Genomic DNA, 15,674 nt, shown 5'->3' on the forward strand with positions numbered 1-15,674 from the left:
ACCAAACTACGACTTTTAATACACTTTTACTTGAAGTATCCTCACATACTTGTCTATTTGCATGTTTCTTTATACTTGTACTTCACTATATTCTGCATTTATTCTGAATAAGTTTTATTGATTCTTTTTAAGATTTTAATTCAGACAAATCCAGTTAAGTTGAAGTTCGTTTCTTTGGTTTTTCTCCCTTTCGCTGATATCCTCTGTAATACTTGACCAGCTTTGTTGTGTATTTACTGCTGATTCCTGTGGGGCCCCATCCCTTGTCCTTGCCCCGTGTGCCACCCTCCACCCGGAAACGCCCCTGCCCACTTCATTAAGGTAGAAACGGCTCAGTCGGACTTTTCATCCTTGTCGATGCCATCACTTGAGCGGTTTACAAAAAAAATACACACGGAGCCTCCTCCCTCCCTCCTTCTCTCACTCCCTTACTCCTCCTCCTGCTCTTCCTTCCCCCACCTTCCCCCACCCTCCCCCTATAGTTGCAAAAGGATTACGGATGGACGCAGACACGGCAGCCCGTTACCGGGTCTTGCAGTCGGCATAGGGAGTAGCGGTGTGTGTCCGGTACCGGCGAGGTGCAGGGGCGTCGGCCCCGGTGGGAAATTAATTCGGATTTATTGAAGGAAACGCGGCAGAAGAAAAACCCTGATAGCGGCCGTGCTTCATCTGCACACTCCGAGCAGGAACACCGGTGCCATATTCCTGCTGCGAGGGTTTGTGACCATCAGCTGGACCACAAACGCCTCATGACATGTTCGAGTAAGTGGCATAAAGGAGGGAGGATGGCTGCTGTGCAATGCTCCGCTTTACGTACCCACACAGGTCGCATCCTGCAGAGCCCGCCGGTAGCACGGAGGCGCAGCAACAGCCTGCTGATAGCTTCATCCCGCAGGTCCCCCACCCTCCCTCCATCCGCCCAGCCTCCATCCTGTGCACAGGCTGCTGCTTTAGCTGAAAACGTCTCGCATATTTCCCCTCTCCTTGGACTTTGCTTCTCTGGCAGATTATTAGGTCGTAAACGGGCTCAGCAGACCGATTGTTTTCCATGTGCTAGCTGCACATTAGCTGATCATCTGTCGGATTTAATGGGTGACAGGATAGAGGACAATATTTAAGCTAATCCCTCCTCCTGGGTACAAGCCCTGCCCAGTGACTGCATATCATTTGTTGGTTTGTTTGAATGGACTGAGGTCCGGACAGAAGAGCTGTCCATTTCTCATCTAATCAGTTTTTTAGTTTTTCACCTGTTTGTGGGGGGTTTGTGTCTTTGTGTGCGTGTATATCTGTCTAGATGGATATAAATATATATTTTTAGTCCGTTTGTTTGTTTTGCACTGTAAACAGTGCCATAACTTTATAATATGTGCTATATATGTAGATATAAAATGTATCTGTTGCATATTTTGAAGCATAATTACAATCAAAGGAGGGTAGGGATGGACTGATTTATATACATACATACGTTTCACTTATTGACCATATTGCAAATATTATTTTACAATACCAGAGTTTTACTTAACTTGGTATAAATGGAAATATTTCACATAACTTACAAGTCTTTTTTTCTGTGTCAGTATTGAAAAGCAGGGCAATCTTTTTAAAATATTTGGATATGAAGAATGTGGCTAAAATGATTAGTGCTTTAACAGTGTGCATATGTATACACAGTTAAAATGGAATAACTCACGTTCCTGTATGACGTCCTGACCTTAAGAAATCCATCTTAAAGCAGGCATATGTACACAGTGACTGGTTAAAGTAAGAGTCTCAGAAATGTTAGCCAGCTGATAATACTTGACTTAAAGTACATATTATATTATTTTAGAGGAAGCAGTTCTCTAGTAAATTCTCATATAGATATAGAAACTCTTCCTTTCTGGTAAAACGTAGTACTAATCATCAAAGATGACGATGGTGTAAAAGAGGCACAGATTTCCTCAGGTGCTCTGATCCAAAACATCCTTTTAAAAGCAAATTCTGCCCACTCAGCAACCATCTCGAGCCTTTTTAGGGCACTTATTTTGAAGCTTTAACATATGACCTGTAATTTCAGTCTTTGCCTAAACATAAGAACAGTCAATTTTTTACTTTTTTTTTATATCTTGGAAGTTTCAATTGTACAGCAATCTTCACCAGTTGTGGATCCTCCCACAGATTTCGGTTTGAGACAGAGATTTATCAAATTTGAACGACTCAGTTCCTTTGAACTATTTTGCAGTCAGCATTGTTTAGCCTGTGCATACAGAGTTGTTTTTGGCTCAGATTGGGGCTTTTTGGCTGTTGAATATCTGTTGAATTTAAAACATGCAGCAGATAAAAAAAGAAAACACACGTATGTAGCATTTAGTTGCCTGATCTAATTGGACTGTATGTCCTGTTAGATTGGACAACTTTATTCTTCAGTAACTGAAACTCCTCCAGTTAACTCTTTTTTCAGCCAGTTGTATTATGTGGAAATGTGATTATTGTCTTTGTTATAACTAAAACCTTTGTTCTGCAGATAGCATTTGTTTGTCCCCACAGGGAATATCCCTCTACCAACATGTGTGTTATTTGGGATTTTTATTGACTTATCAGATGATCAGAAGTGACATAAGTCTGTTGATTTCCAGCTAACAGTCTCATGTTCTTTACTGTATATGATAACCATGCTTACTGGCTGTCTTAGTCACCCCCAGAGGTGGATTCTGGAAAATCAGTTAACTATTATTATGATAGGAAATAAGTTATGTTATGAGGGTTTATGTGACAATAGTTGGTGGTGCTTGTTGTTAAATATGTTGTCGGGATGAGGGTTGCTTACGTCACGGAGAGTTGTGAAAACCTCAAGTATTGTTTTCCTTTTACACTTGAGCTGCCGGCGGATTTAAACCCGGGATGTAAACGCGTGCTGACACAGACTCACATCATTCAGTGTCCTCACACTCTGCTAGCTGACCGGCTGCACAACAAGCCTATTTAGAGGCTCTGCTGCCCTGCGTACGTTACCTAAAGATAGCTTAATGCTACTTGACATAATGCTCCCGTGATTAGCATCACTGCTAATATTTTAAGGATTATTTCCCTGTAAAAACAAACCCGGTCATGTTTACGGGTGACTCCCTCAGCTTCAGTTCTCCTTGTGGTTGTTTTTGGAGGTTATATCATTCTGACTAACCACCTCCTCCTGTTTCCTCATGAACTCCTGATACTGAGTTTTTAAGCTAAGCCTTTGTGTTAATCTCAGCCTTTGTTTTTTCCCTAAGTTTCCCAAACTAGTTAAGAGCACAATCACATGAAGGAAGTGATGTTGGCATCATATGACCAATCATAAACAAGGACAGGTCTACTAGTGGCTAGAGGTGGGAATCACCATACATCCCACGATACGATATTATCACAATACTTAACGCACGATACAATATTATTGCAATTTTTAAAAATATTTTGCGATATTCAGATTCTGTACATGAAGGTAAACTTTATCAATATTCATTTTATCTAATATCAAAGTCTCACAACTCAGTCTTTCTCTCATTTCAGTTTTATTGTTGACAAACTGAACAGTTTGTATTACAGTCTAGTCCAACTTAACTGAATGCAACCATCTGGTACAATTATAGCTATTCTGAACTATGCAATTTGTGAAAACTATGCAGCCCCTTCAGCAACTGAAGAATTTGAAAGTAAATTAAAACAAAATATAATTTTACATTAAATAAAAAAGTTTTAAACTTAATTAAAATAAAACATGTCTTAAATTAAAATAAGTAAACTGTCATGTTTATTGCTGCCAAAAACAGTTAAACACATTTGGACAGTGAAGGAATTTCAGGATTCTTGCTCAGAAAAAGGATCAACATGCTCTGAAGTCAGAGCACAAAAACCTTTTTTGTAACAAAATATCTGCTGTCCCTGTATCGATACATTATTAGCAAACAAAATATCACGATACTACACAGTATCGATTTTTTCCCCCACCCCTACTAGTGGCAGAGCAGTGTACTTTACAAACAGGAAAACTATATTTTAAATATCCGAAGAGGTTGAACACTGTGTATCCTGTTGTACAGTATGTATAGTAGGGTTTGAAGTAGGTAAACCTACAAAAGCACAATATTAATAAAGCCAGGAGAGAAAGCTGACATAAAACAGGTGATTTGCTTTAATGAAAGTAGTCTGTCGTGTTTGTCGTGTAAGTCTTGATTCTTTCACCTTCGGGTCCATAGGGACTAAGTAAAGCGCTATACAAATACAGGCCATTTACTTTCAGTCACAAAGACGTGACGTTAAATGGTGTAACAATTTATAGTACTTGAAATTGAGTACATTCAAGGTCAGCAAGGTCTCAATTTAAGATTTTCTTATATGAAAACTTAAAATTATTTCCATATAAACCTGCTTTCAGCCAGCAGGGAGATAATTCCTCCTGTATTATCGGTTTCTTATTGATCCTCGTCAGGGAAAGATGAAGACTCCAAATGGTTTTCAGACTCTTTTACTTACAATGTCTGTTTTTCACTAAACTCCACTAACATGCCTCAAAACCTTTATCAGACATTTTTAAAAAATCCAGCATTAATCTAACGATCTAAGAGGTTTCTGCCTCAGGTTCAGATGTCATGTGATATTTGGTTTCCAGGTGTCTCTTTAGCTTGCTTACTATCAATGTTCCCTCTAATTTTTCATGTGTCTGAGCAAACACACAAACTCCCTGAGCGTCCCTTGGACCACTGTGAGCGACAGCAGACGTGCACTGTGGTCACGCCAGCATCGAATCCATCCAAGTTACATGGTTTAGTAAAATAATCAAATTACAGCATTTACATTTATGTTAGACGACTTTTAATTAACTGCTTTAGCCCACTTACAATGAAAATTTAAAAAACCTTGTTCATGACCTGTGTAGCATGTTAACACTATTGGAAGGAAAAATAACTTTAACTCCAATTTTGAAAACACAACTTTATTATTATTATTTTTATAAAGCTCTGACTTGTATTATGAGTCTGTGGTCTGGGAGAGAGTCTGTAACTCTGTCTGCAAAATACAGGATATACTGACCAATGTTGGGCAATTAATTATATAGTTACTTCTCCAAAAAAGTTACTGAGTTATGCAAACAACAAAGTTTTTTTGCAGCTGTTTACCTAAAAATGCAGCCAAGGCGTTTTTTTAAACAAACATTTCAAACTATTTACAGAACAATCAGCTGTTCTGCATCAAATCTGATGCCACACAAATTATTTGTGCCACTCCAAAAAATAATTTCTGTCCACTATGAGATGAAGGAGAACATCAGCCTGATACCTGCAGGCCTGACAGCAGCAGATGTATCACTGCTGTAACACCTGTAACACTCAGCAGTCGCCTCATTGTTCTGACACACACAACAACACTATTGACTACACTACACACTAACTACACAAGATCTGCGCTAAACGTTGCAAATCTCTCACATCTCAATTCCGCCTTCAATCCTGAAACTCCCCCCTTCCTAAACCACTAAATGCCATGTTGCCATATCATTTTTTGATTGGTCCACATGGTACATTTTTCCACCAATGGGAAATGCTGGGGGGAGGTTTGTTTTCGCTCACAGGCTTTCGAGCGTTTTCCTTATCAAACACAGTTTTTACTGTTCCTTCCCGCAGTAAATATAAACAACGACAGTATTCGGGGGAAAAAACAAACATTGCAGATATTTTTATCATAACTCTGGTTTTACGTGGCCGATCAACACAATTTAAAAACTGGTATAAAGTCCACACTTTGTCCGTCAGTTGTTCCGTCTGTCCTGCTCACATCTCCAATGGTTGTACACGTTGTCATTAACGTGGCTTCACTCCACATCAGCCGCTTTGCTCGCTAAAACACCGGTGTCGCACATAAGGACGCTGTCATAGCCTGTCAGCGACGTTGATTGGCTGCGTATATACGAATGTGAATCGCATCATTGGCTGGACTTTGGGATAAGGTGGCATCGTTCTAATCCCATACGGGAGCAGCCAGTCACTGACTCACACTGCAAAACAGAATTGTTAAAGTATTTACTTTAATTTAAATTCAGGTGAGATTTTTTTATTTGTTTTGTGCGCAACACAGATTTTCTGTGCGCAGAGACGTGCCCGCAGTGCGCAATTGCGCGCGCAGCTTAGAGGGAACATTGCTTGCTACTATATTTTTGTTTAGGAAACTGCTAACAAATGGCAAAGGTTTTGTTTTTGTTTTCTCTTTAGTTCATTTTTTGTGGTATTTTAAAGACAAAGTGATCAGTTTTATCTTCTCACAGATGTTTTCTTTATGTCATTCGTCACATTTTGTGCAGTAGAACTTCGTATCAATCAAACATTATTCTGAGCTCTCTAAAGACATCTGACCTCCGTACTCCATGTGCTCCGAGGCCTGAGGGATCTCCTGGGAATGGTGGTGCCACTTTTCAGAGACGTGATTGATCAGTAGGCGATGGTCTTTGTAGTCACGAGGGCAGCGTGAAAATATTAGTTTACTGATTGAAAGCAAATGAATGCATGTTTTGAGTGTGTCTGCCTCACACTGCAGACACAGTGAGGTTAAAGCTATGAGTGTATCAGCAGTTCTTCTTGCTTTGGTTTCTTGTATTACATTTGTAACTGTAGCCCAAAAGGAGCTTCTTTTAAATCCAATCCAGGGATTAAAATGTGCCTCATATCATTTTATATTTGGAGCTCATTGATTCTTAAAGCTACATCCAAACATTTGAAATGCTAATGAATGAATAATCATTTTATTTGTAAACGTTTGAACATTTATTGAAGACTGTTACCAACTCGCTTTAGTCATATCTTGAGTATAATTAATTTGCCAAGAGGAGATAAAAGAACCAGTAATATTTGAGCAGGAGCACTTAAACATCAAGTAAATAAAAAAACGTGTTTAAATAATGCTGATTATTCAAACAAGCTATCATGCTGATAGCCGCGTGCCACGATAATAATGCTTTAGCAAATTTAATCTGAAAACCAAAAGCAGGTTAAAATGAGCCCAACAAAAAACCACCTTGTAGCAGACGCTCTAACATATAGTTGATAAGTGATGGGCTCACAGTTAATGACTTTTTATGAGGGGAAAAAACATAAAAAAAAGCTAAAGATGAGATTTACTGATGTTAAAGGTATTGACATTCAGATTCTCCGTGGAGATGATGTAATATTGTTATCCTGAAATCATTCGGCTGTGATAATGGGGCAATAAAAGCTAGTGTGACAGCGCTAAGGCCTGAAATACATTGTGTGTGTCTTTTGAAAGACGGGAATATCTGTGATTGACTGATGATGACAGTTTTACTCACACAGGATATGGATGTATTTCTGAAAAAGAAATCTGGACTACTGCGTAGGGCTGGGCGATATGGCCTAAAATCTGTATCGCGGTATAATTTGAAGCACGTGCGGTAACAATATATATCGCGATATATTCTTTTCTTCTGTATAATGTATTTTCCAAACTATAAGGACTTAAAATCCTTTAATTTTCTCAAAAATCGAGAGTGTTCCTTATGTATGAATTCTGGTTGTGCTTACTGACCTCGAACCGATTTGGGCTGCAGAAATCTGTTAAAAATGTTTTAGTGTAACTTTGGTAAGCCGCCCTGCTTGATGGATTGTCAGAGCATTACGGCTGCCGTAGTGAGGAGCTTCGGAGTAAGCTGGGTCCAAAACTCCGTTATCTTCAGGTCCCAAAGTCAAACGAACACTGAGAGTTAAAAACTGTCTAAATTCTTTCATCTTTAATAAAATCATCAGCGTTGCTGCTTTACCAGGTGTAACAATTAAGTTTAACATCCAGGCATCCATGAAAACAGAATATATTAAATTTAACGGAGTTAGCCGTTAACAGGAAGTTAGCTCGCTAGTTTCCACCTAAACATTTCATACCATGTTCTGACTGAGATTTTTGAAACTAATTCAAACGTACAGCTCTGCTGTCACTTCTAACATAAAGACAGGAAACTAAACAGCAGTGGCGTTTGCAGGGTTACTGAAGTTGGGCTAGCTGGTATATAATGTGCTACGTGATTGCTAGCGACACAGCTATGTTAGCATAACATTAGCACAGTGAAGCTGGAGGATGAAGCCAACTTTTTTTCCACTCGATAAAAGTTAACGTGAGGGATTCTGGTGGTCAGGGACAAATGCAATCGCATAGCAGGATGCTGTACACGGGGCAACTTCAGTCAGGAGAACAACTGAGATCATTCATCCACAATACGAGGTTAGTTATTAATATACTGCAACAACATGGGAACAGAACAGCTGCGAGAGAATTCAACATTAATGAATCGATGTTACGGAAGTGGAGGAAGCGCAGTTTTTGGCTTTCCCCATATTTCAAAAGTGCTTCACCTCTTTGCTATGACTGTCGCCCGCCATAATTTGCAGATGATAATGGTTGTAGCTGCTGCGATGCTTTCAACCAAAACAGGCGCAGCTTGATGACATCATCAACATGCGATAGAGCGATATAGTATCTCTATCGTTGGCTAAATTTATATCGTTTCTATCGCCCACCCCTACTACTGCGTTGTGGCATTAATTCCCAAAGCTAATGACAGTGGATGTTTAAATGTTTTTACTCTACTAGTTTTCTTCTTGTGCTTGATTAATTTGTTATATAAGATGTAAAATGCAGTAAGATTATGATTCCATTTTTTTTTATCGTCAAATAAAACTAAATGAGAGAAGCTTGTGGGAAAGTTGTTGTCGCCGTTGACCTTCTTATGTTCTCATCTAAATTTGTGTCTGACTTTTCACTTGTTTACTTAAAGAACTGAATCAGAGACAAACTGAAGCTCGTACGCTGTCGTTCTGACCTGCTGGTGTTTAATTTGTGGCTCTTGGGTTTCAAAGTTGCACGTCTTGATTGGATGGTCTTAACACCCTTTACTAACTGGATTTAAATGCCCCCCCAGTCTATCTGTACCAGTCAAAATGACTTTAGCTGATAGGTCTGGCCTTGCGTGGCCCCTCGTTGGTCCTCAGTAGGCACTTTGTGATGGCGTTTTATCATCAAATGAGAAACGCCTGCAGCTTTTCTTCATAGCACGACATGAAAGACTCACTGGGCAAGTCAAGCAATGAAATGTGAAGCGGTTTCCTCTCTTCTCCCCTCAGCTGAATGTTTTGTTTTTTTTCCTGTCTCTTTTTATCTCCAGTACGGCCAGTAACTCTCCACGCAGCACCCCCGGCAGCTCTCCCTCCCTGCGGCGCAGGGTCCTCGGGGGAGGCAGGGCCAGTGAGAATGAGGCTGGAGGAGAGAAGAGCAGCAGTGGAGGTGGAGGAGGTGCTGGTTCGGACGGTGCGCTCCCCTCCATACCCTCTGCCTCCTCCCTCTCGTCTGCCTACCCAATCGCCTCTCGCCACTTCAGCCGCAATGCCAAGGTAAGTGAAAATATCTGCTAAGGTGAATCGTAGACTGATCGACACAGCAACTGTGACCTCACAAATGTTTTACCGCTGCCATCTTGGTGTTTTGAAACTGGACTAACAAACTGTCATAGACACGTTGTTATGCAACAATCTTCCATTTTTATTCTAATAATGACCATAATTTACAAAGTGAGCTTCATATTTTATTTAATATGAGCTGAAGCTACTGACATGACCCATAAAGTCATCGGGAAAGTGTTTAATGAGGTCACAGAGCAAGTGTGGAGTAGCATCGGTTTCCCATAGACTTCTATAACCAGAGGTTTTTGTGCAAATAAAGCAGTCGCCTCTTTGCTGCTCGCCACATGCAGCTTGGAGGCTGTGTCCGTGTTCAGTTTGCAGAAATAAAAACGCAATAAACACTTTGCATTTGCATCCAGATTTTCTGCATTGATTGCTAAAAACGGTGGTTCTGATCTTCTAATTAGCTTTATCTAATCAGACTAAAGTAGCTACATTAAACACACTCGATGGTATGCAGAGCAGTTCCCCTCCTTATAAATGCAGCTAGGCTCATGGCAATTTGACTTGAGACTGTCCTTTTTTAAGTCACGTATGTCAGCCTCAACCTGTCCATTCACCAATTTCAATCAAATCTTAGTAAAATTCTAGCTGTGCAAGCGCCAACCTAAACAGACAGGCACGTACCTGCCGGCTGAGAAACTACAGAACAGAATGCAACAAGAAGGAAAGTTGGTGCTGAAAGTAGACAGTTTAAATGAAAGTGTTAGATGTGGGAGGTCGCCCACGTCTTTAATGAATGCAGCGAGAGAGCCGGGTGTCCATCTGCCGTGACACCTTTTCTGTTTTCAACGAGCCAAACGGCAGCAAAGACGAGGAGTTGTAGTCAGGGAGGCTTCAGAGCTGAGCTGAAGGAGACGTGACGCTACAGCACTGAGTTTCTGAGTTTTACTTTCATGGCAAACAGCTGCTCTGTGTGTTAGAGATAAACTACATGATAAAAAAAAATGTTTTGATAAACGTTGTCATATTCAAGCGTGTGAAAATGCTAAATGAGACATTAGTTTGTGACTAAATTAAATATGTTATTAAATTATACGTCTAGCCCTTAACTTGATTATCATTGTTTGCAGTGGGGCCCATAATGAAACTGAATCTGACGCCTTTGTTTAAACAGGAAGCCTTACAGGAACCCTGGGGCGCCTCTGTCAGTGCGCCCCAGGGTGGCTACAATGTAGCTGCCATCACCAGTGTGTGAATGTGTGGATGACTGGATATGTAAAGCGCTTTGGGGTCCTTAGGGACTAGTAAAGCGCTATATAAATACAGGCCATTTACCATTTACCAAAGTTTCCTAAAGATAAGCAGTTGTGACCAACAGCACTGTCACGGCATATTTCACACCTGGAGGAGATGGAGGATGCAACAGCATTTCTAAAGACACATAGTTTCACGTCAAATAACAGCAAAATAAACATACATATATAACGAGAACCAACTTTCTTTGGCTGTTTTTTAGAATAAAAAGTAATCATTCAAGTCTTCTAGAGTCCAGCTCCCCAAAGGTTTTATGAGGGACAGACAGTTCAATGAGCTGCTAGCATCCTGAACATAAAAGGACCATTCATCCTCACCACGTGCCATCAGGAAGCATCCAGTAGTTTTAACTGTATGTAGAATTTATCCACAGCTGGGAAGAGATGGGGAGAGACGGCAGGCATTTAACAAAATGAGACTTGCTCACAGGTTTAGTTATAGCCCAGCTACAGCTGTGTTTCATGCCTATGACATGCTCCTGGCATGTTTTGTATTTACGACTACTTTTAATTAAGCTTGCAACATGGTACAAAACGTCGATACATTAAAAAAACAAAACGCACACAAGCGGCGACGGGCAGAAAGTTTCATCGGCTCATGCACCCTGCGATCACAGTGTGTATATCCAGCTATGTGCCACGCCTCATTTATGCTGCAGGAAAAAACACATCCAACAAAGGATTAACCTCCGTCTAATCCCCCGTTCTCCAGATACATTTTAGGAACTGAGGCGTGCTTCCACATGATGTACTGACACGGTCAGAGGCAGGAGGACAGAGGAGACGAGGGGGCACAAGTTAGAGAAATGAGAACAGCCTGCTGGTGCTAGCACTGCTGCTCCATCACCGTCACTCGTCTCATAGCTGCAGGCCTGCTTTGATTTCAGGCTAGCAGCATTAGCAGTGTGGCATACCTTCAGTACTGTGAAAGTGAAATTTTTTGCATTATGGGCCCCTGAAATTTTGAAATTTGACTGATCATAGGTTCTCAATCAGATTAAGATTTAAGACGTTTTCTGGACCTCAATCAAAAATGTTAATTGGATGATTTCCAAGCTGCTTGGCTATCACTTCCTCTGTGACATGGTGCTTTAGTGGAAGAAGCCGACTATCCTTCAGGATTGTATCCCAGAAGTTAGTCAAGTTTTATTATCAACACAACATCATACACTCAAGTATACAGTCAGACGAAATATCGTCCTCCTGGATCAAAGCTGCAAACTGTAAAAGCAAAGATTCAACTATACAGAAACTAAGATAAACTAAGGATGAGTACAACAGTTTTGTACTTGAATAGAAATGGAATAAGAGTAGAAAACAATGAGAATAAATAAATACAGTGGTACATAGATGGACTCAAACAGTGTAATACAGAATAGTGCAAGTACTGGAAGTGAGAGGAGAGTGTTATGTAGTCCAAGAAGTGTGTGGAGAAGTGAGTCCAGTGTGGAGGAGGGCAGCGATGCATGGAAATTATTTTTCTTTTTCTAATACACAAAACTCCAGAATTACTTCACTGAGAAGAGACAGGAAATGCCCGATGGAGGTGTTGCTGAAAAGGAGCTTGTACAAGTTACTAAACTGTAGAGGTTGCTGTCTTAGCCTGCATTGCTGCATTGTGAGTCAGTGTGTTCAGTAAGGTCATAAAACGTACAACTGATTGTGTGTTATGTTAGTCCGATTGCGTTTGTGTAACTTTGATTTGCATAAAGATCTGACCGCATTTCATAAGCAATCAAAGCAGAAATTCCAAAGTGCTGCAGAAGTCTCGTGGTGCTCATCAGAGATTCAAACGGGCGTCTTCATGACTCTGTAAAATTTGATCCGACGCAGCGTTTAGTAACCAGTTAGGAAACGGTTCTGCTTCAATCCGGTCACTTAAATATTAACTCTGTGTTTGCCAGACGTTGATTGAACACGCTTGTGTTACGTAATGTCAATAAAAACGGTCTTGAGTCTTCAGTGAATTCACACAATACAATAAGTGAAAGTAAATGTTTATTTTTAGCAGCTCTCACTTCAGCCGTGTCAGCTCTTCCAGTGTTGACTCGTTCTTTCAGGAGACTGTAAAACGTTAGCGTGTTTGCCCTGAGTAAATTTACCTAACGGCACACGTAACCCGAAGGCTCTGGGTTCACCTCGTACTCGCTGCAGGCTCGTCGCTTTGAAGGCAGCAGCCTGTTGCAGCCAAGACGGTTTGTTGCAGCTGCACAGTGACAATTACCTTTTTTTAAAATAGGGAAGTGGTGAAAGTTTGGACATCCCTTTAAAGCTGCACAACCTCAGCGTTGCATAAAACGGAGTCAAAATGTTCTGTTTCTGCTGTGACTGATTTTCTTTGAGTACTAAATGTTTTCCTTTTTTTCTTTGCAGAAAATGCAGAGCTGGTACAACGTAAGTACTCTTCTTCTTTAACAGCTTTTTTCAGCTTTTACTTCCAGTAGATGAAACTGGTTGACAGTAAAATGATTGGTTTAGTGTGATATTTAAAAATGTGTTTTTTCTTCTTCTTGATTAAACAAATGCAAGTGTTACCCGAGATGTTTACTGCTAGGATGGTTGTGAGGTAGAATAACATGTTCTGTTTTTTCTTTCCTGTCGTCACTCACAGGTTCTCAGCCCCACGTACAAACAGCGGAACGAAGATTTTCGTAAAATCTTCAAGAAACTTCCTGACTCAGAGCGACTTATAGTGGGTGAGTGAAGCATGTGACAAAGTGTGCAGTACCACCAGCGCACCAGGATTTTATAATCGGCCACGCCGGCCGTGAATAGTCCACTTTCTGAGAGGTTAAAATGATTCCTAGTGCATAGGAATGGGAAGGTCATAAGGAAAGGGAGGATAGAAGATTTAAGGACGTGTGACTCTAAGATGTACAGTACAAGGAATGGTTTGCAGTTGCAACAGGTTCATGGTGCTCAGCTTAGAGCTGCTGCTCGGGTTGAGGTGGTTTTGGGCATCAGAATAGGGACAAGAGCTGAAAGAGGCGGCTGGGTGGGGAGGTGGAGTAAACGTTGCCCCCACTAACATACCCAGATGAACAGCAGACGTCGAATCTATTGAAAATCACAAATGTTATTCCTGTGTGCCAATAGCACACAGGTGCTTGAGAAACGCCATCTGTGGTTCCACACTGGTTTCTTTTTGGCTCTGAGAGGAGAACTATGCAGATTTAGTAGATTCAACACACGGAGACGCTCTCGAATGCAGGCCTGCAAAAGCCAGCAGCACATAGCAGCGACAGTTAAAGCCCTTTTTGTAGGTTGAATGCCAGTTGGTTGAAAGGTCTGCTTGAGCAGAAAGGAAGTGACATTAGTTCACCACAAAGAGGAAGGCTGCGATTAAACCATCAAGGATCAAAAAGCTCCGTGTGAGAAGCAAAGACGTAGGCTGCGAAGTGAAACTCGCTTTCGCTTCACTACAAAGAACTTCTTTGTTGTATGACTTGGATCTTCTCTAACGACCAACAGCATGACAGACAGGAACAGCAGTTCGTCACTGATGCTGTACAAATGTTTCCCAGGTGTCAGTCTGGACGCTTTAGCCCCTTTTTCCATTAGTGTTTACTTCGATCGACTGGGTTTCCCCTGCAAACCAGTACTACCTAACATGTGTTTGTTGTCATAGCAACGTGTGTCCCGCAAAAAGGTGGACGTCGAGGCAACAGTATACCTGCTGCTCAGTCTGTGGCTTTTCGTCTGGCTCTGGGACCACTGCGTTGGTTTTGAAACCATCTCCCTCGTTGCTGAGATGCTCTCATGACTCATCGAGTGATGCTACTGGCCAGCCAATCGGTGGCATGCAATCTGATGATGTCATAATTTAGTACCCGCTCGCTTGGAATCCCGGGCGAGCAGATACTAAAGGTCACAGGACCCGGTACCTAATGGGAGAACCGTGAAAACTGTGGTGACCCGTGGAATGGAAAAGGGCTTGTGAGTCTTGTTTGCTGCATCATCGCTCCTGCTGGACCGCAGGGTGATGCCATAATGATGCCGTAGACTCTCTGTAAGAGTTTCAGTCATTTTTCTCTGCCCACCAGCCCCACTGCTAAGAGCCAAGTGGTGTTTACAACCTGTCTGACGTTGATCTGTGGCAGCGATGGCTGTTTTTGACATTTATTTCCGTCTGTCTTTTCTCAGACTACTCCTGCGCTCTGCAGAAGGATATTCTGCTTCAGGGACGCCTTTATCTGTCAGAGAATTGGCTGTGTTTCTACAGCAACATCTTCCGCTGGGAAACCACTGTAAGCTACACTGTGTACACTGGCGCACACCTTCTGCAAACTAATTAATGTCACACCTGCAGTCTGATAAGAGTGAAGTTTGCAGATCAATAAAGATGGCCTCTGCGAGATAAGAGCGTTGCACGCTGTAAAGCTTTCTCCTCTGCTTGTTGGTTCAGATCACCATCCTGCTGAAGGACGTTACCTCTATGACCAAGGAGAAGACTGCCAAGCTCATCCCAAATGCCATCCAGATCAGCACTGACAACGAGAAGGTGAGAGTCAAAGACGAATAATAAAAGAGACGCTTTGATTTACGAGGACATTCTGCGGTTTAACCGTTGATAGTGTCAGCTGTTGAAACGGTTCACTTCAATCTGTTAGAGAAGCGTTATGAAACGAGCTGACTCGGCTCGATCTTCACCGGCCGTGACGAGGCAAACGGGGGGAAACCGTCCGTCAAACCTGTTCTCACATTTTTGTTCTCTCTCCCTCCTTTTCTTCCTCCCCTCCTTCCTGTTGCGTTGATAATCACCCTCTCAGCATTTCTTCACATCTTTTGGCGCAAGAGATCGCAGCTACATGATGATTTTCCGCCTGTGGCAGAACGCACTGCTGGACAAGGTACAGCCTCCGCTCCCACCCTCCTGCTGGTTTGTGCTGCTAGTAGTTATCATGTCAGAGTAGAGCAGGGTGTCAGGAAGCGTGGTCGTAAATACAGG

General features: G+C 41.6%; 1 protein-coding gene across 5 annotated transcripts in view; it reads left to right on the top strand.

The window, feature by feature from the left end:
* Positions 1-15,674, top strand: part of gramd1a (GRAM domain containing 1A) — a 45,840-nt gene that overhangs the window by 16,853 nt on the left and 13,313 nt on the right. For 4 of the 5 annotated variants that reach the window (XM_085472390.1, XM_085472385.1, XM_085472387.1 and 1 more), the window contains 6 exons: positions 9,176-9,401; positions 13,100-13,120; positions 13,338-13,422; positions 14,870-14,973; positions 15,132-15,227; positions 15,496-15,576. In XM_085472390.1, the coding sequence (XP_085328516.1) occupies positions 9,176-9,401; positions 13,100-13,120; positions 13,338-13,422; positions 14,870-14,973; positions 15,132-15,227; positions 15,496-15,576 (613 nt within the window). Of the gene's footprint in view, positions 1-458; positions 763-9,175; positions 9,402-13,099; positions 13,121-13,337; positions 13,423-14,869; positions 14,974-15,131; positions 15,228-15,495; positions 15,577-15,674 lie in introns of those variants that run through there. The other variant, XM_085472388.1, reaches the window with a different exon arrangement.

Source organism: Copadichromis virginalis, linkage group LG11 (assembly GCF_057382275.1).
Source record: "Copadichromis virginalis isolate Kocher_CV1m ecotype Utaka linkage group LG11, C_Virginalis_male_GT1.1, whole genome shotgun sequence".
NCBI lineage: Eukaryota > Metazoa > Chordata > Actinopteri > Cichliformes > Cichlidae > Copadichromis > Copadichromis virginalis.